Genomic DNA, 20,398 nt, shown 5'->3' with positions numbered 1-20,398 from the left:
AATTGAAATCGTTAGCATGAAACCATTTTCCCTAGAGATGGATATGATCTCTACAGCTGAAAATTTCTTTTTCCATGAAAAATCATTCCCCACATATACACAGGCCCTTACTCGACTGGTTACAAATACTGAAGAAATCAAAATTTTGGTCCACTCTGAATACTCCTTCCTATCATTTTCTCCTTTTCTTCACTTAACACCTCTAACTAGTGAGATTATTACTTTTAATTTTCTTAATTATGAAATCTAATTTACTCCATTATTGTTTCATAATAAAATTGGTTTCAACATAAACTGCTTGTGCATAGGACCACCAAAAGATCATTCTCAGCATCAAAAATAAAAAATTTGACTGCTGATATTGTCACACCAACTTTTGCTAATGCCACACCAATTCTTATGTAAAGCACCAAAGTAATGCAGAGTTGGGGTGGCATTATCAGAAGTTGGTGTGGTAATAGTATCTCCCGAAATCTTCCATATACAAAGAATTAAATTAAACTTTTGTGCTAGGAGCATAATCCAAGATGATGAAGCATATTGGGTTCTTGAAATTTTTTAAACCCCATCCATTGTTTGGCTGAAACTTAAAAAAAGGTTTGAAGGGTTCATGGGAAGAGTATTCTGTGATTCTTATAATAATTTCAACTTCAATCCATGGAAGTGGGGGTAGAACCCCCAGTTCAATCCAAAATTCAGAGTACAAAACAGAAACCTGGAAATGTGCACAACGTTTTCACATTTATCCAAAATGGAACAACAGCACGTCAACCTTGTTTGAAAGAGAGAATCTGTGAAGCATTATATTGCGTCTGACAATAAACGAAGAATCAGAATTATGGACCTAGCATACAATATTACTAGTGCTAGAGCAATAAACTTACCTGTCCACATCGATTGTGCAGCATTTTATTCCTGAAGGCACACCAGTGGTAATGAAGGAATATGTGTACAAAAAACTGACGATCAATCCTGGTAAAAGTGATAATTTCTAACCTTCTAGCAGTCAAGATAATGGGGAATCTGCAATTCATGTCGGTGTCTTGCACTAAACCAGATTTTTTAGTAATGGGGATCCAAACCCCAGATGAGAATAACCGTGCATTGAAGCTCAATTGAACGGTCTTGCACACATTTCTCATTACCCTTCAGATTCTGAAGAGTTTCTGAAACCAGAACTGTTGATGGAAGCAACAGATGCAAGTGTGAAGTTGAGGTTTTGATCTCAGGTCTGAGGTCATTAGCACATACCATGGCACTTTAATCCATGCCATCTCTTCCAAGTCTTGAGTAGCATTATTGTTATTTTTGCATTAATCTATCTTATGCAACACTGGATTTCATGACTATCTTATTGCTTTCCCAAATTGTATCATTAATGAACTAAAGATAATGGTGGACCCTAATTCACTTCAATGATGTAATGTAATAATGTTAACAGACATCATCAAGTATAAATAAAAAGTAATAAGGGTAGGATAGTTCCATGTCTTAAAGAAATCAAGGTATAGAAATTTCAAACACGCCACACTAATAAATGAAAACTAACGAGATTGAAGAAATTCACTGTCAAAGAAACAATGCACATGCCTATGTGGATAGCTTATTCGGGATCTACATTAAACCAGAACAGATCAGAATAAATGACAGTGTAATGCTTGTTAACTTTATCAATTAAAAGGTTAACCATGACCTACAAAACCGAATTCAAACCGAGTGAACCTAATAACTAATAGAATTGACAGCTTTTGTATTGGGTATGCAATCCCCCATGTAAGGAGTTTTTAAGTCTTTGATCATCTTTGATAATGTATTTCCACTAGGGAAGGGAATGGAGGCTCCCCTTTGTTGTTGCTCGGAAATTAGGAATATGACAACAATATCAAGTTGAGTGCAAATGAGGAGTTCCCACTGTCAATGTTTATCCATGATTGGGTCATGTTGTCGTGGTTGGGAATGACTAGAGGTTCAGGATTTGACATGTAAACTTTTGTAAGGAGAAGAGGTAGTTATTTTAGTACCTTTAGATAATATATGAAGCTCCCTTTTCTTAGGGTTAACTAAGATTTTCCTGCCATGGAAGAGTGTGACAACAAACTCAATAGTCCATGCTCAGGATGCCAATCCATGTTTAAGGAGTCTCATAATGATGATCATAACAGTCGAGGAACCCCACATCATCCTACATTATCTTCCCATCAACCCCCATGCCCCCTATGTCTCCCGAACTTGTTTCCTACAACCAAATTTCTTGGTTTTGTTAGAAGCCATGTCCAAGGCACCTAGAATCGAGAAATGGAACATAGACTAATATGATAAGGCAACACATATCAAGACATGTTCCTCAAAGTTCCATGGGTGGTGCAGTTAGGTGCAAAATTAAATTTATCCATTTAAAGGACAAATGCTTAAAATAAATTTCGCTTCCAAGGACACATGGGATGAGTGATATAATATCCCTAAAAGGAAGTATTTGCATGTCCTATGTGGTCAATTACTCTCAGGACAGGAGAGACGTGACAATGGGAATCCCTCACTCAAATCCCAAAACATATCTTAGAGCCACCAACATGCTAGACGATTAATCATCAACAAGGGTTTAGATTCTACAAATTCCACTAGAAATTGATGTTACTCTCAGCTGACATGGAGAATGCATATTCATCCACACAACTCCAATGGATTTCCTTAGCAACTCTCAAAGCTTAAGCTAAAAGGCACATATATTCCACTTTAATTTCTGTCCATAGTTAACATCTCGAGTAGGATCAATTTTAGATCCCAAGCAGATTGAGAACGAGAATTGGAGAATGTTGTTGAGAATGTGAACACCAATCAATGTTCCCCTCTAGAATTCAAAAGTCTTACCTTCTATTATTAATAGTGAGCAAGAAACTTTTGCTAGGGGTGGGCATACATTAGATTGAGTTATAACGGAGAACGAATATATTAATTATAGGATTCGATCAAGCAAACCAAAACCTGTCCACAAGGTTGATTTGAAGAACAACTATGATCATGTTAGTTGTGCTTTTTCAGAATATATGAGGACAATGGATTTGCTGGTGCATGGAAGTACAGTATGAAAAGTGTATCCTCAATATCCTTTCTCATTCTGGAGAAAGTTGTCCATCAAAGTATAAAGAGTGGCAAGAGGACTGAGATAAGGTGACTCCCTATCTTTTCTTGTTTGATATCATAGTTGAGGCTACTGGGAGATTTAAATCTACAGTTATTGAAAAAAGAAAACTCAAAAGGTTTTGTAGCGGCGGAGGGTTGGTCTATGGTATCCCACCTCCAATCTATGGATATGATACAATCAATGTTTCCATCCTATAAATAAAAAAGGAAATATAATTGAAGCTTTCAAAGTTGCATGAGGCCTATTGTCTCAAGGTGCCACAAGATAAGGCACACAAAAATGCCCCAAGGCTTTGGGAAATGGCATAAGAATATCGTACGCATACAAATTCGTTTTGTTTTTTCCGGTATTTTTCCTGCTACGTTGCCTTCTCTTTTTCTTTGCTACAACCTTGCAACTACCATTAGTTTTGCATAATTTCTTCAACAACAAAAATTGTAAAAAAGAAATTACAGTATACATAGTCAATATGAAAACTCAGGCAAGTCAACTCAAAACTCAGCCATACATTGAGTCAAGTCAAAAACATTATTTTCAAAACCCTTGATTTTTCTCCCTCAAAATACATCATCTTCAAGTACTTTTACCTGTTCACACTTGATTTCAATCCATGGCTTCCACCTCCTAAAGAAAGCCATTAGTTTTCTACTCAAAACCCATTGTCTTCAAGCTCTCAAAACATGTTCAAGTTCATCTTCAATCTACCGTCTTCAACATCTAGAAGAAAAACCTTGATTAAAGAACTATCATCTTGAATCTCATGAACCTATTGAACCTCATCTTCAATCTATCGAATTCAACCTCTTAAAGAAAACCCTTTTATCCCAAATCTCTCTTCTACCTACCCAAAAATCTTGTCTTGTTCGTAAGATGTGAAGGTTGAATGAGATGGATCTTAAGCTTGAAGAGGGGGCTAGGATGAAGATGACTAGTTTTAGAAAAAAATGTCAAAAGCATATAGCCAAAGGTTGAAGAAAAGGGCATGTTAAGTAATTAAATATTTTAATATCACTCATCGAGTCAACTGGTGAGCTTTCAAAGTAATAAAACTATGATAAATATATATAGTGCAATTTTTGCAGTAAGAAATTTTTCATCTTTTTTTTCTTCTTATTTATATTAATTATTCATTTACTTAAATATCCCAAAGACATTAGCCTAACACCTTACGACTCAAAGGCACTAGCCAACCAAACAATTAACCTCACACCTGAGCATCTGTAAACACTAGATACACTTGTGTTTCTTTTAGCCTGCATTGGTTCCTAAGATGCCTCTTGTGCTATTATGAGGTAGTAGCTGCCAATATTTCAAAAATAAGGTCCAAGTAGTTGGTGTACGAAAAAGTTTTTGAATCTCCATTGTCAGAGGAGAAAAATTCCATGGATATGTACCAGTTGGAGTGAAGATCAAAACCCAAGACTAGGTCACCTTAGCAAGAATGAGGCATCCAGTAGAGAATAATTGAGAATCAATGTCACTGTCACTTTTTATCTTTTTGATAATTCGAATTTTATTGACAATAAAGTAAAGAGTGAACAAGATGGCCGACCAAATGAGATTCCAATTACAAGAGAGACTAGCCAACTTGAAGGCAACAAAACCTCTCCCATCTACGGTCCGAGTCTTCAAAAAATACTCCATTGAACTCTTTGAAGACCTTACAATAGTAAAATAAGAGGCCCAAAGAAGCCTTTGGAGCCTGAGAACGTGAAACCAATAGGTAACCATGACTCAAACAAGACACGGACAAATAAAGGAAGCAGCCAAACATCCCAAGAAATGCGAAATCTCACATGCTACCTTACATTGTATCTTTGGGTGGGACCATGTGTTAATGTCTTATGAGTGTTGCGGTTTGAAGAGAGATTCATAATGGATTGGTTGAATTCAATATGGAAGTGGATTTCATAGTTGGTAAGGTAAATCTGCATTGTTGACAAGATCATGTCATGAATCTTTTCACCTTGATGATTGTGAACTTGATAGTTTAGCCTTATTTAATGCAACTCTGGTGCCACTATTTTCCCAGGGACATTGATGCAGGATGGTGAGGCCTAAACATCAGACATGGACAGGTGAGCATGGAGGGATCAGATGCGTCCTCCCAAGTAATATCCTTCTATTCCCTTCTAGACTATTTGAGAAACTCCCAATTTTTTAATTGGTTTGCTGCTTTGGATTAAATATTGACAATTGATCACCTTATCAGTAGTAGGATAATAATATTAGTTTTTGGCTCAAATCTAGTGTTGAAACCATCAACCACCTCTCCTCGGTCATTGTGAACTTGCCTATGAAATTCGAACACATTTTTTGAACCTTTCATGTATTCACTTAACTCTTCATCAACCTCTGCTATCCCTTTTCCAAACTTGGCAAAACCCAACATTTGTTTCTAGAGGTGAGATTATGCAGAGAACGATACTGTTAGCAGTTTTGATGTCTCCAGAAAGAGAGGAATAAGATGACCTTGGAGGAAAGCAGAATTTGGTCTATGATACTTATTCAGTCTTAAAAGCTCTAAATCCTTGTTGTCCAAGCTCAATAAAAAATTTTAGGATTTTCCTTTTATGGATAGGCTCTTGTGTTTGCATAGAGGTAAGTGGCGTCTGTTTTGTTGTGTAGTTGTTTTCCATTTTTTTCTTGTAGCAATCTTGAAAGAAACACCCATCAAGATAAGCTACATTTTATATAGCAGTGTTAAATGTGTAGAATGAATGTTATTCAGACGAGTGGCACAGTGTTAAGTGAGTAGAATGAATGTTATTCAGATGAGTGGCAAGCCTAGGAAAGACTAATGATAAATATGCCCAGATGCAAGCCTTGCTGTACAATTGGCATGAGAAATGGATTAAGAAAAAGAATAAGAATCTAAGAAACGACTACCAGTGTGGTATCCTACCTATACAATGCTTCCTGATTTTTAAGCTTAGTGTTGTTTTTTTTTTTTTTTTCCTTGCATTTCTATCAAAAGAAATACAACAGGGTGAATATCGCAAACTTTTTTACAATGAGATCTGTTCAAGTATATATTATTTATAAATTGTTATTGATGTAGCTTTGACTAAGAATAGTGGGCTTCACCCACGAGTTCCACCTGAATACCTACTTATCCACCATCACTAAGTGTTGTCGCATACATTAGTAGCTTTGACTCATAAGAGACAAACACGTCAGACGGCAACTCATTAAGTTAGTAGCTTTGAGTCGAACAACAGACGGTATGAAATGAATTGCATTCCATTAAAGGTGTCTAGAAATAAGGAGACCATTTACAAAAGCCCAAATATTGGGACTAATCTAGAGTAGTATATTGAGAACTTTAAGTATCTCATTGTGATCAATTCTACAGACCCAATACTTCATCTTGAGAACCCAAACCATTTTTTTTATGGGTAAAAATAATTCATTAGAGAAAACTGGGAGGTTGAGGTGACCACCTACAATCAAGAAGGAGCTTCCATGAAGTAAATTATGTTGGCACTAACCAAAACTCATCCAACAAGAATATCCTCAAAGAAAACACCCTTAAACTACTTGAACAACTTTACTCAAAAGAAGAGCAAACCTAAAATTGAGAAGATTAGATCTTGGATGGAGTGTTCAAGATCTTCAAAAACACGGATATTTCTTTCCTTCAAAGACACTAGCAGACTGCGAAGGCAAGAGACTTCAGAGAATACGCTTTGACCTCCTAAAAGGAGGACCCCAAAATAGCCAAGACTGAAACAACAGTCAAACAGACATAGGAAAACACCCCTCCATGCCAAAGAGCGCTAGAAAATACAACCAAACAGAACGAACCAAAGAGTAGTGTAATAGAATGTGATCCGACGTTTCCTTGTCCTTTCTACACAAACAATAAAAGTTAGGAGAAGGAAATCATCTTCTAATAATCTGATCCCAAGGTTGGTGACCTTCCCAAAGAAGCTGCCCAAACGAAAACTGACATCTTTGAAGGAACATTCCGACCCCAACAAGAGAATTGTAGATAGACTGACCAGAATCTGAGAAACTAGCCATATATATAGAGGGAACCGTAAATTGACCGTTCTTAGATCCTTCCCAAATTCACCAGTCTGTTGTCTCTGAGTGGAAAGTGGTAGCCTCAATCCCCCGAATCAATCTGCTCATGCTAGCCATCTCCAAGTCATTAAAAGGTGCTCTGAATCCAAAGACCCAATCCCTTCCGTGTTCAAGAAAGCAGAGATAACTTGTCCCTTCTAGCAAGACAATTCAAAAAGATCATGAAACTGATCCTTGAAAGAGATGTCCCCACACCACCTATCCTCCCAAAACCGAACTCCATGCCCATTCCCTACCTTGAATTTAACTCTCTTAAGAAACACCAGAAGTCTCTTCAAAATCCCCTTCCAAAGGCCACAAGCCGTAGCTGCCCCACTCTCCCACCCCAACTCCTAGATACCAAACTTTTACTATAATCTTTCTCCAAAGACTTTGATCCTTATCGCCAAAGCTCCATAGCCATTTACCCAACAAAGCTGAATTTATCAACCAAAATCTTCCAAGCCCCCACCTACGATGACTCGTAGAGGGAAAAATCTTAGGCCAACACACCATGTGAAACTTGAGCTTCCCATCCTTGTCATGCCAGAAAAAATCACGATACAAACTTATCTAATCTGCCCTCCACGCTTCTTAGCAATGAGAACAGGGACAAGAAATAATTTGGGATGTTGGCTAGAGTACTTTTAATCAAAGTTCTACTTCCCACCTTCAGACTAGTACTTAGCCTTCCAAGAGATGAGCCTCCTCCCCACTGTCTCAATCGCAGGATCCCTACTCCCTTGTAAGTCACCTTCAAAGGAAGCCCTGGATAAGAGGCTGGCAAGAGTCCCATATGGAAACCAACTGACACAGCCACCAACTTCAAACCAATAAAAAGAACGTACTCAGATCTTTGGAAATCCACTATTCTTTCTCTCCCCCCAACCGTAAAAAAAATCCAATACTCGACATTCTAAAATCCTTCAAGAACACACACATACAACATCTTATCCCCTTGTTTAGCTGATCTGAAGCAAGTAGCAACTTTCTTGAGTAAGCAGTTGCACTCATTTTTATGAACCCAATCAGAAGTCTATGAAAAAGGGAAATATCCCAGACATATCTCAACATTCATTTTCTTGGTATCAGACAGTATCAAAGGTTTCAGAACCATTTAAAGACAACTTGACAAGAAAAGAGCACTATCAAGCTTTTGTTACCACATTCCAAGTATTTCTACAAGAAATTGTTACTATTTGTAGTGACAATTAATCCAGTTCTAGTAGAAGTTAAGTACCAGAGACAGAATTATCAAAGAAAGAATTTTCAAAATGTATTAATTTTGTTCAAAATATACTTTTAGAAGATTAAAACTGGAGATGAAAGAGGTGGACCATGACCGGTAGATACCCAAAAAACACCTTGACTACAATGTCGAATATCACAAACATACACATTCAAGAGTCTTGAGTTCCTAATTGAAAATATGTGTTCCCAGCTACCCATATGTGACATCTAATAATCCAAAACAATCATAGTAACATAACAAATTGTACCCATAAATATGACTGCTGATTCTTATGGAGAGAAGCAAGTAACACTTGCAATCAATAAATCCAAGTAGGATCTAATTTCATTCAGTTACTTCTAAGACAAAAAAAAAATTTTGATCGGTACTTCTAAGATAAATCAAGCTAACAAGATGCCATTTGTTATGTTTTATGAAGCTAAATGTTGGGAATCAAGAAATAGCAAGTTCATAAAAGTGATGAATGAGTGGAAAAACTATGAAATATAAAATTAAAAAATTAAATTAAATTATGAATACAAATTGAAGGTTCAAAAGGAGTGAGAGTAAGACCCAATAACTTTGGACCCACATGGACTGCCAAGTTAGCCAAATAACACTTCATTCCTCTAAAGTTCTTGGTCTAGATTATATTTAAAAGAAAATCAAAAGAACAACTTTACTTGACCTGATCAATGGCTTTGAAAATGGACGATCAATGAACTCCCAAATTTAAAATTCAAATCCAACAGTGAAAATTTAGTGTTTTTTTAATTAAAAAAAATACTTAAAATTCTGTACTCTACATCCGGGATGTACATGTAACAACATTCTATCTACGTTAACCTTCAAACCTTTAAAATTTTGATTTGTAAGCAGATGATGAACGGATTTGGGATAGAAAAATCAAAAGTTTATACAAGAGATTAAGGCGAGTTGCAAATTATGGAATGAAGCTAAGGTTAGTTCATTACAAATAATTTACCATTAGAGGTTGAAGAGCTTTTAAGATGAATGGTTTTATGCACACAAATCAAGGGTTTTTTGTAACAGGAAGGGAGGGGGGCCAGATTCGGGTCAGACTTCCAAACTCCAAGCCCAGGCTCACCCATCTACATATCGAGCTCAGGCCCAAAAAAAGTACACTCATCCAAATCTATTTGATTGGTGTATAGAAGATTATTTCTAAACCATTTAGGTATAATCATATTTCTTTTAGTTGACCAAGTTTCAGCACAATATCATACTAGAATTGGTTGCCAACAACATCCAACCGACTTGTTTAGCATTACCATTTCCCATCCAAATAAATTCGGGCATTAACCTGTTAACAATAGTCCTTTCCGACAGGGTAAAACTAGTCTAAATGCATAACAAAATGAAAGAGGAGCTGGAAATGCAAACTTAGATAAGTTGATAAGACATATGGAGTGTTGTTCCCATGTCCTAGGTTCCAATCCCCTTGAACCCACCTTTTCCCTTGCTAACCACTAACCCTTTACTTATCAAAAAGTAAATAAATAAATAAAATAAAATAAAAGAAACATTAACCAAATTCCCAAAAAATAAAATACAAAAGAGAACAAAAGCCACCCTGCTCAACATGTAATTTGGTTCTTTTTGGCGCTATCCAGCGCATGTATGATTTAGTACTAGGGTCTATAGAAAACTTTCAATGAACTTTCCTTTCCGTAATATGTCAACTACTCGTCTTACTCTTCTTATTGTAGGGTGTGGCATGACAATGAGCAACTTTGACGTGTGATATACTTGGGAGCTAACTGTTAAAAAAGTCTTTCTCACAAGAAAATCTGTCTCTTTTCTAAACTATTTAGGCATTAACCATATTTCTATTGGTTGACCAAGTTTTAGATCTAGATCATGCTGGTTGCCAGCATCATTTGATCAACATGGTCAGGGATATCATTCCTGCCCAAAATAAATTCCTATTAATCATTCAGTAGACTCCTGCCAAGTGACAATTTAGTTCCTTATTCTGATCAATGCAAAAAAAGGACACTCCAATTTTAAAGAATTTTTTGTACCATACACAATGTCGTCTCATGTGTTGGAAAAATATTGACTGAGCTTACCAAATAAACTCCTAATTAATTCCAAAAAGAAAATTTGAATTCATTCAAAAATAATTGCTTTTATTCATTATCATCTTTTATATGGATGTTATGTGTGAGCACATGGGCACGTACGTGCATGTAGAGGTGGGTGTGATGGATTTTTCATCCTTACCTTTTCACATGGATAGGAATGATGTGGCTCTGGACAGAAATTGAATTGAAGAACAAGATTCATTGAGCTGAACCCAAATGGGATAAGGCTTCAATGACAATTACCTTTTTCACGTGGTTAGGAATGATATAATAAACTGATATTTTGCGAGATTAGTTTCCATGGTATGGACAAGTCATTCTAAGGTTGTAGATTTAACCTAAGATATGTAAGTATCAAATCCAAACGTATTGAATAAACTGTATGTGCTCCTCAGCATGTTGGGTTTGAGAGGGTTCGCGTGTCTAAATTTTACAGTGAGAGGATCATCTTCATAAAAAAATTAGCCTCTTTTGAAACTTCTCTCGCCGATCCATAGACTCATAATATATGTCTGCAGATAAAGAATGTTGGAAGTAGCAACCGATAAAGAAAGAGGTGGAGAGCACCCTTGGCTGCGGTGCAGTTGGGCAGCAATTTTCAAAAGCTGAGGGGATAGAAGAGGGCGACTAAAAAGAGGATAATTATTCTTACTCGTAGATTTGTGTAAACCATTGACATGGTATCCACATTTTGAAGTATCCAGGTAACATAGGTAAGGTGAATAAGAATTAAGAGGGTCAAGGAGACTTTTATCATGTGAAGGCATCAACTTCGTCAGCTCATAAAGTCAAGGACTTGTAACCCTATCAAAACAGTGCTACTTATCATGTCCCATCAGTACTCCACAAATATTAAAATAACACATAGAAAGCAGCAGATCTATGATGAAATTCGGAAAAAAATAAAAATTTACCGGAACGAAACAACTCCGTGAAGCCATATTTTTTTAAAATCAAAGGACCAAATGGAGCAATTCCATGCCAAACTTTGCAAACACAACAATAGGAAAATATGGCTGTAAGAGTATTGTAACCTAGACCTATGGAATATAACATAGTAGCTATGACTGAATTGCAAGGGGAAAGATGGCCAATTATTAATAAGTTCAAAGGTGAGAGAGTACTTACAGGGTCTCCAACAAGTTGGCAACTAAAACCTAGAGAAGAAAATGAAAAAAAGAAAAAGAAAAGAGAAACGAGTCGTTAATAAATATCCACATTTTGAAGAAAGAATATATTGCTCTTTAATATAAGTAGAGAACGCTGAAAATGAACTGAAAGTAAAAAAAATTATGCATTGATAAAAATGAAATCGAAGTTAGATGAACGGGATAACTCACCAAGAAAAAACTTTCACTGCGAGGGCTGCAACCATCCATCTCCAGTGCAAAGCCTTGGCCCAGAACCACCAAAGCGAGGATCAGACGTAATAAAATTTGATAAAAAAGAGCACAGTAAATAAAAAGAAAGTATTTCTTAGTAGTTAATATAATGCAGTGTACCAAATACATGTCAGGACGGAGACATTTTATAACCACAGCTTCAGTGGAGTTTTAAAAATACATACTATTTATTTATTTTTTATGTTAAATAAAAGGATGCTCCCGTACAAAAACAAGATCACAAAGTTGGGTCAATTTCAAAAGATGCTCCCATACACCAAACCATTTTTTTTTTCACATATATATTGAAACATATTAGGAAAATAAAGGAAAATGTACAAGAGGCAACTAGGAGGTCGAGGTGACCATCCAAGGAAAATCAAATAAGGGAACTTATTATGGAACATTAGGTCAATCCATCAATCATTTAATTTTCTACTAAAACTAAAGCTCCATAATAAGTTCTCATCCCAAATCATAATATCTTGGATAGGATAACTTTTCCAGGAAGAAAGAGAAATAGAGACAACCATAGAAGAATCCTCTCTAATAACAGAATCTCATGACAACTACCCGACCAAAACCTAACCATATCCGCTTTCCAACCACAAAGAAAATACATTTTTTTCCTGAAAATCTAAGCTCACTTTCAATATAACCCTCCACACACCACACTAATAAGGAGAACAAATCTTGCCACAATCCCAACCAAAGTTGTAGCCGTACTTAGCCAAAATAAGGCATCTCCAAAGACTTGACAGTTATTCTACAAACCCCCTCCTCTTGTAATCAAAGATGATACCCCACTCTCAACGGACTTACCCTTTACCCTAGTCTCTATTGTCCCTAATACAATGAACACTTGGAGATATGGTGGGATAGCCAAATCCATAATCCCTTGGGAAATAAAAGATTCCCAACGGTTAGAACTATCTGATACCAACATTGAAATCCTCATACTTGAGCAGAAACAAAATACAATGGATGATCATGCATAGAATAGACCCTAGCATCATGCCCTCCATCAACCATGCTATGGATTATAGAGGGTTGCAAGGATTCACAGTAGCGGAGGCCCTAGGAAATAGGTCTTGTTGGAAGAAAGAGTGCCGTACAAGAACTAAAGATTGAACCATTTTATGACCAGAAGAAAAAGCAGGAGTGAATCATTAAAAAAAAAAAGAGTGGGATTCCGGAGTAGAAGCGGCATGCTTACCAAAACATTCCTGTTCCTAAGGACTCTCCTTTCAACCCCCCCCCCCCCCCCCCAAAACACCCACACACACAAATTAAAAAGCAGTTTGTTTTTGTTTGGATTTTCAAAATACCATAAATTGTAATCCGTAAGTTGGTTTTTAATTTAAAAAAATAGTAATGTTAGAAAGCTTTCTCGGAGATTTTTTCAACATTAATATTTTTATTTAAATGTGTTATCTATTTACAGTAATATGAAACATTTCCGAAATTCCCTTCACAACTTGTTTTTCTATGGTTTTATCTAACAATCTTATAAATCAGAAAACAAAGCAATGCCAAAGCAGAAGCAAAAAAGTTCAGCTGCCCATAGATTTAATAGACCAGATCATTTTAATTCATAAGCTACTTGCAATTAATTTTAAAGATAGTTGGAAACTACAGTTTTGTAGTTAAGATTGTCATATAGTTTCAAGGGTGACATAGAAAGCTGCCCAATAAACACACCAGGGTACCTTCTTTTGATCGCCTTCTAAGCATCTAAAGCACCGAAATGGTTGCCTCATAGCACTGGAAGAAACCCTGAATGAAAGATTGAATTAGATTCTCTAAGGTCAAACCAATTTGGATAACAGAAAAGACAACATGGACATAGAAGAAATTATGAAATGAAGAAACAAAGTGACGAGGCATAAGCATCACACATAAAAATGACATAATACTCCACCTAACTGTCTTTTTCAAAGTTCACAAGCAACAATTACTATTTCACAGCCTCCAAGAGAGTTGAACTCTAATATTTTAGTCAATTTTCATATTAAAACTTTAAGCAAATGAAATTCCATAGGGAGAATAAAAGTTATAAATCTTCACAAAACCCATTATCAAGAATGATTACAAGAGATAAAAACGCCTCTGGCGAGTTGTCTTACAATAGAAACAGAACACATTCCACTGAAAGAACCGCCAAGTAGGAGTTCTCCAAATCAAACATCATCTTTTTCGCACTTCATCCAAGCCAATAACTCTGTATCCAGTGATCTTGGGCCAGTGCAGCGAAGATAAAGACAGATAAATGCCCAATGATTAGAAATTGAATATAAATTAGATCATAATGTACATGTATCTAGCTCAACTCCATTTCTGGAGTCAGAAAATCAGCATCTTTGTTCACTTGCCCGTGATGAATGGATGGTTCAATGCTTGAGATACAGTCATCCTCTTCTCTGGATCCAACACGAATATTTTTTCTAGAAGATCTTTGAAATTGGCGAGCATCTTGGGATCCTCACCAGGGGAGCTTGAAACTATGGTACCAATATCTTTTGGCTTAATATTGAGAAGCAACCTCTTGATGGGCTACAAAAGCAGAATAGAAGGCTAGATCAACTTAACATGTATTTACATGAATCAACATGCACATACATTTTCCAACAACTAGAAGTGAACTTATCTACATTTTTTTTATAGGCAAAGTGAACTTGTCTACATAGAATCGATAAATAGAATGTTGAAAAATGTTCACCTTCTTTGTAACTGGATCCTCTTCTGTGGCATGAAAATTTAAATCCTGATCAAAATGCTGTTCGGTAAATGCTCCCTGAAATAAGAGCAAGATGAGAAAAATAAAATAAAATGAGCAACGAACATGATAGGATGTAAACATGACATGATAATAGCATTTACTGGATTAGAAGCAGGAGTGGCCACAAGTAAAACAAAGGTAAATTACACCTTGACCCCCTGTGGTATTGCATAATTCCATGTTGACCCCCTAACATTTTGATAATTGCACTTACCTCCCCTTTCACACACGGTGTTAAAATGCAGATGTTATATTACAATTTTACCCTCTCATTTTATCATTTTTTTATTATAACTCATCAAAGGATTCACAAGTAAACCAATTTTTCACTGCGATATTTTTGTTTATAAAAAAGAATAACATTTTAAGAAGGGAAAAATGGTCTTTATAAAATGTCAAAATCATTTTTTAACTGTTTCATTGACGATTAGTAGACGAATGGGGGTAAATGAACCTGTTAGATAACTGTAGGGGAGGTAAATGCAATTGTCAAAACGTTAGGGGGTTAACATAGAATTATGCCAAACCATAGTGGGTGAAAGTGTAATTTACCCCACTAATAATGAAGACAATCATGACTTTGCAATCCATGCAATCCATGAGAAGCCCAAGCTCCAAAAAAGAATTTTAAAAAAAAATTGAAAAGAAAACCAACCTTCCGAAGCATCTTCTTGGGAAAGGGACCCTTTAATTCCATATGGAGGCGGAGCATGTCATTGTTTGATGGACCTGGAAAAAGGACCTTGCCCGAATAAAGCTCGTATAAACAGCAACCAACAGACCAAATATCCAAAGGATGATCATATGTCAAACCAAGTACTGCAGCAGAAAGAAACAAGTCAATAGAAAATATGGTCCAACATGAAGACCTTTCTTTGAAGTCCAATCAATGAGAATCAATCCAAATCCAACAAAAATATTTCCAAATACATGAAGTGAGGCAATCATGGGGCTTACTTATTTCAGGGGCACGATAAAAGCGGCTCACCAGGTATGGTGTGACCTCGTTTTTCCCAGCAAACATTGCATTACCAAAATCACAAAGTTTTAGCACATTTTTCGCTTCATTAACCTGAACCAACAATACGAGGTGATTACTTATCAAAAAAAAAAAAAAAAAAAACAATATGAGGTGATCAGAAGTCAATATACATGTTAAATGAACACAATTAAAAAAACAAGATTATGATACAAAGATCATAAATAATGAGGCACAACAAGAACCTATTCCAGCATAGAAAGATGTGATAAATCTAGTGTTCGAATGAAGCAGCAAACAGAGAATAAATTTAACCATGAAAGGCTACTGAATGCCTACCAGCATATTATCCGGCTTAATATCACAGTGCAGAACGCCACAATTTCTTAGATGCTTCAACGCAATAAAAAGCTGCTTTGCATATGCCCTCACAGCAGTAAGTTTGAGGCCAATATTACGACCAAACTTCTTTAGAACCTCACGAAGATTCATATGAAGAGATTCAAAAACTAAACAAAGATGATTCCGGTACTTGAAAGTAGAGAGAAAACGAACACAGTGGCGTCTGTCCTCTGGATCTGCACCAACTAGCTTCTTTAATATGACCAGCTCTTCCAAACCTGCCTTGTACCTTTGTTATTGAAGTGGAATCAACAGTTATTTGTTAGATGATCAGAAAAGGTAAAATTCAAGCTATATCGGGAAAATAGAGGATCCTAGAAGAAAAGAACCTTGTTGACTCACATGGTGTCATTATTGCGAATGATTTTTATGGCTACTTCTTCAGGATCCCCCTTCCCAGGCTTGAGATCCCTTGCACGAACTACAGTTGAAAAAACACCTTTCCCATGAGCTGCAATAACTTCATATCTACCATCAAGTACTTCCCCGAATCGATAGCCTACATGTAAAGAATGTGATTACTGAAAGCAAGGGGAAAAAATGTATCTATCAAATAATTAGAATATGTTAAAGAACCAATCTGATATAATGAATGAAGTAAGGCAAAGTTCATCCAGAATAAAATAAATAGGTGCTCAGTAAGAAATCTATCAAAGACTTACTATAGTACCCCTCCGCATCATCCCAATTGTCATTAAGGCCACTCCTTTCAACTTGTAAACCATCGTCCCCTTTCCCCTGCAATAAGAATGGAAGTGAGCAAAACTGCAACAGATTAGTGAATGTCATTTCGAAAGTTTTTGAGAAAATTGTAAGACTTCACTGTTACAGATATACGGAAAATTTCCAATACAAAACAACCAGAATCACAACGTTTTAGCAATAATGAGTTTTTTTTTTTTTTTAATGTTAGTAATGTGGAGTTGAAAATCCCATTCAGAGGAATACTAGGGATATGGATGGTAGAAAATGATTGATCCCAGTGGAGCCAGTGCAATTTAACTACTTCCATAATCCCTTCGAAATCTGACCAGAGAGAGGATAGAAACTTCAGCAAACACGATCCTCTATTAACAAGGAAGACAAATGGAACAGGGTTTTTGGTACCGGGGATTAGTGATAAGAGAGGTAGAATAAAAAAGATAATTTGCAAGGATTCGTGTGAAAGCTGATGGCACAAGAAAATCTCAAATTAAAGAAATAGAGTGGGGAAGAAGTCAAAAGGAATAACCAGATAAACATATGAAGGAATTAGTCTATGCACATATTCATTGGTGAAATAGGATTCAAGTTCATACCCTACACTTGGGATGAGACATAGATCCTGATGTTGATGATCATGACAATGTAAAAATAAAAAAAAGTTGAACTCATTCCACATGTCAGATCACAACCATCTGAAAGTGAAAAAATACAAGAGAATCTTCAATTGAATGGGAAAGATAAGATAAGTATGCATAATCACAAAAATTTACCATTTTACGAACTCCAGCAGGTGATTCTCCAAAAATGTCATCACAGAACATATCTGTTGATCTCTCGCTCTGCACAAAATAGATCAAAAAGGCATATGTAAAATCAAAGGCTCTGAATTATCTTAAGTAATTAGATCTAGTCTCAACAATATAAGGTAAACTATATGAAAAAAAAATGAGAGATGATTTTCTAACCTTTGGAGAACCATCACCAAGTCCCCCAACACCTGAAGTCCTCTCAAAAACTGGAGATCCATTTTGTGTAGGTGATTTCCTCACTGAAAACAAGGGGTCGGCAACATCAACATCTGAACCATCATTCCTACTCTCAAGACCATCAGGAATCGTATTGGAATCATCTTTTGTAGAAGACTGCTCGATTGGCTTGTCAACAGTGACAGAACCTTTCTCCTCTGATTGCAAGAAAAGGCACAAGCCCAAAATTAAATAATGTGTGTAAAAATAAAAAAGATGGCACAAACAAACTTAAAATAATTTAAATATACCTTTTCCTAGATCTTCAGAACGAGGTTCATCATGTTTCTGAAGCTGTTGTTGTTTATATTTTGCTAGGATGGCCTCCCTTCGTTTTCTGCTCTCCTCCTTAATCCTGTCAATATCCTCCTCTTCCTGCTCAGCAAGTTTCAGTGCAACCCTTTCTTCGTAGTCTTCTTGTTCATCTTCATCTCTGAAAACAAACATTAAAAAAAAAATGAATATAAATTCAAAACAAGCAACCGTGATAAAAGTTTGCAAGTAAATCGAAATCATCCTTCATAAGTACCTTTTTAGTTTCTCTCGACCCATTTCAAGATTATCATTTGCAAAACTGTGTTCTTTTGCTGGATCTTTCGATCTTCTGTCCCGGTGATGTTCCGCTTCATGTTTTGCTCGCCCATAATCCCTGTAACTATCCCTATTCCTATCCCCCCTTTCCCTATCTCTATCTCTATCTCTATCTCTGTCCCTATCCCTGTTTCTCTCTCTTTCTCTATCCCTCTCCCTCTCTCTAATGTCCCGACTACCATGCCTTTCCTCACGTGGATTGTGTCTGCTATAACTACTACTACGTTCTCGTTCTCGTTCTCTATCCCTATCCCTAACTGAGTCTCTACTACCATGTCGGCCCTCCCTACTTTGTCTTACCACTCGTTGACGATCAGACTCATTTCGAGCCTTCTCTCGTGAATCGGACTTGACATCCCATTCATGATAATGAACTTTTCCGTCTTGGTAATCACTTCGAGATCGAGATCTTCTCTCCCTGGCATGATCACGCGACCTTGATCTGTTCCTGATATGTGCCTCCATACTTTCAGGAGACACTGATTTGTTCCAATTCTTTAAACTGCTTTTTTCCATGTCCAAGGATTCCAAAGCTCTCCTTGACTCATGTCTCACTGAATTGCCTTCTTCAACATCCCTAGATCGATCAGTTTTAACCCCATGTCTATCTAACTTCCTTTGCTTTCTTGGGTCAAGATCTTCTTTAGTTGACGGAGATCTCGACCTATCATGCCTTCTCAAAATGCCTACTTCACGCTTTTCTGTTTCAGTTTCTTTCTGAGGGGACTCATATCTTTGAGTCCTCATACCCAATTCTCGAGATTTGTGGCCAACGTCCCCATTGGCATGACTTGGTGTTCTATCTCTGTGAGATGAGTCACCATGCCACCTCTCCTTTTCCCTATACTTGACTGATTCTGATTCAGCACTAAATACATCAAATTCTCCTAAACCATCTTCTTTGTCACCTGAGAATAAGGTTCCAGTAGAATTTCTTGCAACGTTGGCTTCGGCTTCGGCCTCATCATACATCTTCTTAACATCCTTCCCATCAGAATTTTCATGAAACGCATCGTCAGTTTTGTCTCTCGAATCCACGACTGAGTTCTCCACTATACCATCATCATCTTTTGGCACTAAACTAAGATTAAGCTCGATCTCTTCTGCAGCTTTACCAGAAAAGGTGTATCCATTATCGTGAACCACCTACAGAGGGAAAAAAAACCATAAATTCCTAAACAAGTAAAATTAATATCACCAGATTAAGTGTACTTCCCCATTGATTCCACAAATATGTAAGCAGATCTTAAGAATTTACAAACCCAGTAAACCAATATGCAAACTATTCGAAATATAAAGCATTGAGACTTAAAAGGAGGAAAAAGGTTTTTTTGGAAATCTCTTCGGATTCAAATAAGCAAGAATAGCTAAATTGCAGTAAAATCAACAAAAACATGACTAGATCATCAAACAATTTGCAAACTAAATAGAGATTAAAATCGAAAAGTTAGGAGAAAGTCAAACCAATAAAAGGGGCGAAACACACCGGATTCTGATTATCCAATTTTTCCGCAACTTCATCAGGTTTAATCTCACCAGACTCAACATCAGAATCTACTCTCTTCTTCAATAAATCTTTATTGGAAATAATGCAATCTTCTTCTTCAAGAATCTCTCCTTCTTCTTTATCATAATTGAACCTAGAATTAGGGCTTAAGACAACAATATCAGGAGCGAGATCTTCTTCTTCGTGTTTGGATTCATGGTGTTTGCTGCTGCGATGGCGATGGTGACGATGATGGCGATGGCTGCTGCGATGACGACTGTGCTTTCGACGCTTCGATCCCTCTTCGGCTCCATCATCTGGAGATCGATTGTGCTTTCTTCGTACTTCTGGTTCGTCTCCCGCCATGGCTGTTGCAGAAATTCTCTGGTTAGGGTTAGGGTTAGGGTTTCGTTCTGAGCAGAGGAGGAAGAGAAACGGGTAGGGTGCCAATTGCCAACCCGTCTCAGGTTTTCGTATCTTATCGTCACTCTGAGCGAGAT

The 20,398-nt window shown here is 36.7% G+C and overlaps 1 protein-coding gene across 10 annotated transcripts; it reads right to left on the bottom strand.

Annotated features, from left to right (window-relative positions):
• Positions 1-528: 528 nt before the first annotated feature.
• On the bottom strand, positions 529-20,382 carry LOC147394519 (Protein kinase superfamily protein). Of its 10 annotated transcripts, none has more exons than XR_015181345.1 (16): positions 19,899-20,381; positions 18,351-19,558; positions 18,073-18,254; positions 17,762-17,979; positions 17,567-17,635; positions 16,754-16,829; positions 16,434-16,590; positions 16,029-16,320; positions 15,668-15,782; positions 15,366-15,529; positions 14,651-14,725; positions 14,058-14,484; positions 13,633-13,707; positions 11,890-11,942; positions 11,678-11,706; positions 529-812 (listed from the first exon to the last, which is right to left on the bottom strand). XR_015181345.1 is itself a non-coding variant. In XM_086453409.1 (12 exons), the coding sequence occupies exons 1-12, from the start codon at positions 20,262-20,264 to the stop codon at positions 14,296-14,298; spliced, it is 3,111 nt and encodes a 1,036-aa protein (XP_086309535.1). In that variant the 5' UTR covers positions 20,265-20,381; the 3' UTR covers positions 13,912-14,295. The 10 variants fall into 10 exon arrangements, 2 of the variants coding, with proteins under 2 accessions (XP_086309535.1, XP_086309536.1); XR_015181344.1 differs by having other exon boundaries at positions 13,641-13,707; XR_015181341.1 differs by lacking the exon at positions 529-812 and adding an exon at positions 6,081-10,370.
• Positions 20,383-20,398: the final 16 nt, after the last annotated feature.

This window comes from Akebia trifoliata, chromosome 9 (assembly GCF_017979445.1).
Source record: "Akebia trifoliata isolate Shusen 1 chromosome 9, ASM1797944v1, whole genome shotgun sequence".
NCBI classification, from domain to species: domain Eukaryota; kingdom Viridiplantae; phylum Streptophyta; class Magnoliopsida; order Ranunculales; family Lardizabalaceae; genus Akebia; species Akebia trifoliata.
The sequence above is the reverse complement of the archived record's forward strand: the minus strand, read 5'-3'. Positions and strand labels throughout refer to the sequence as shown.

What these genes read in the sequence shown, in the direction of transcription:
- LOC147394519 (XM_086453409.1), bottom strand. Translation starts at nt 20,264, where the DNA reads ATGGCGGGAGACGAACCAGAAGTACGAAGAAAGCACAATCGATCTCCA. An exon ending in AATTGGATAATCAGAATCCG is followed by an intron (nt 19,559 to 19,898) that starts GTGTGTTTCGCC and finishes TTCCCTCTGTAG; the next exon opens with GTGGTTCACGATAATGGATA. An exon ending in TTATCGTGCCCCTGAAATAA is followed by an intron (nt 15,530 to 15,667) that starts GTAAGCCCCATG and finishes TTTCTGCTGCAG; the next exon opens with TACTTGGTTTGACATATGAT.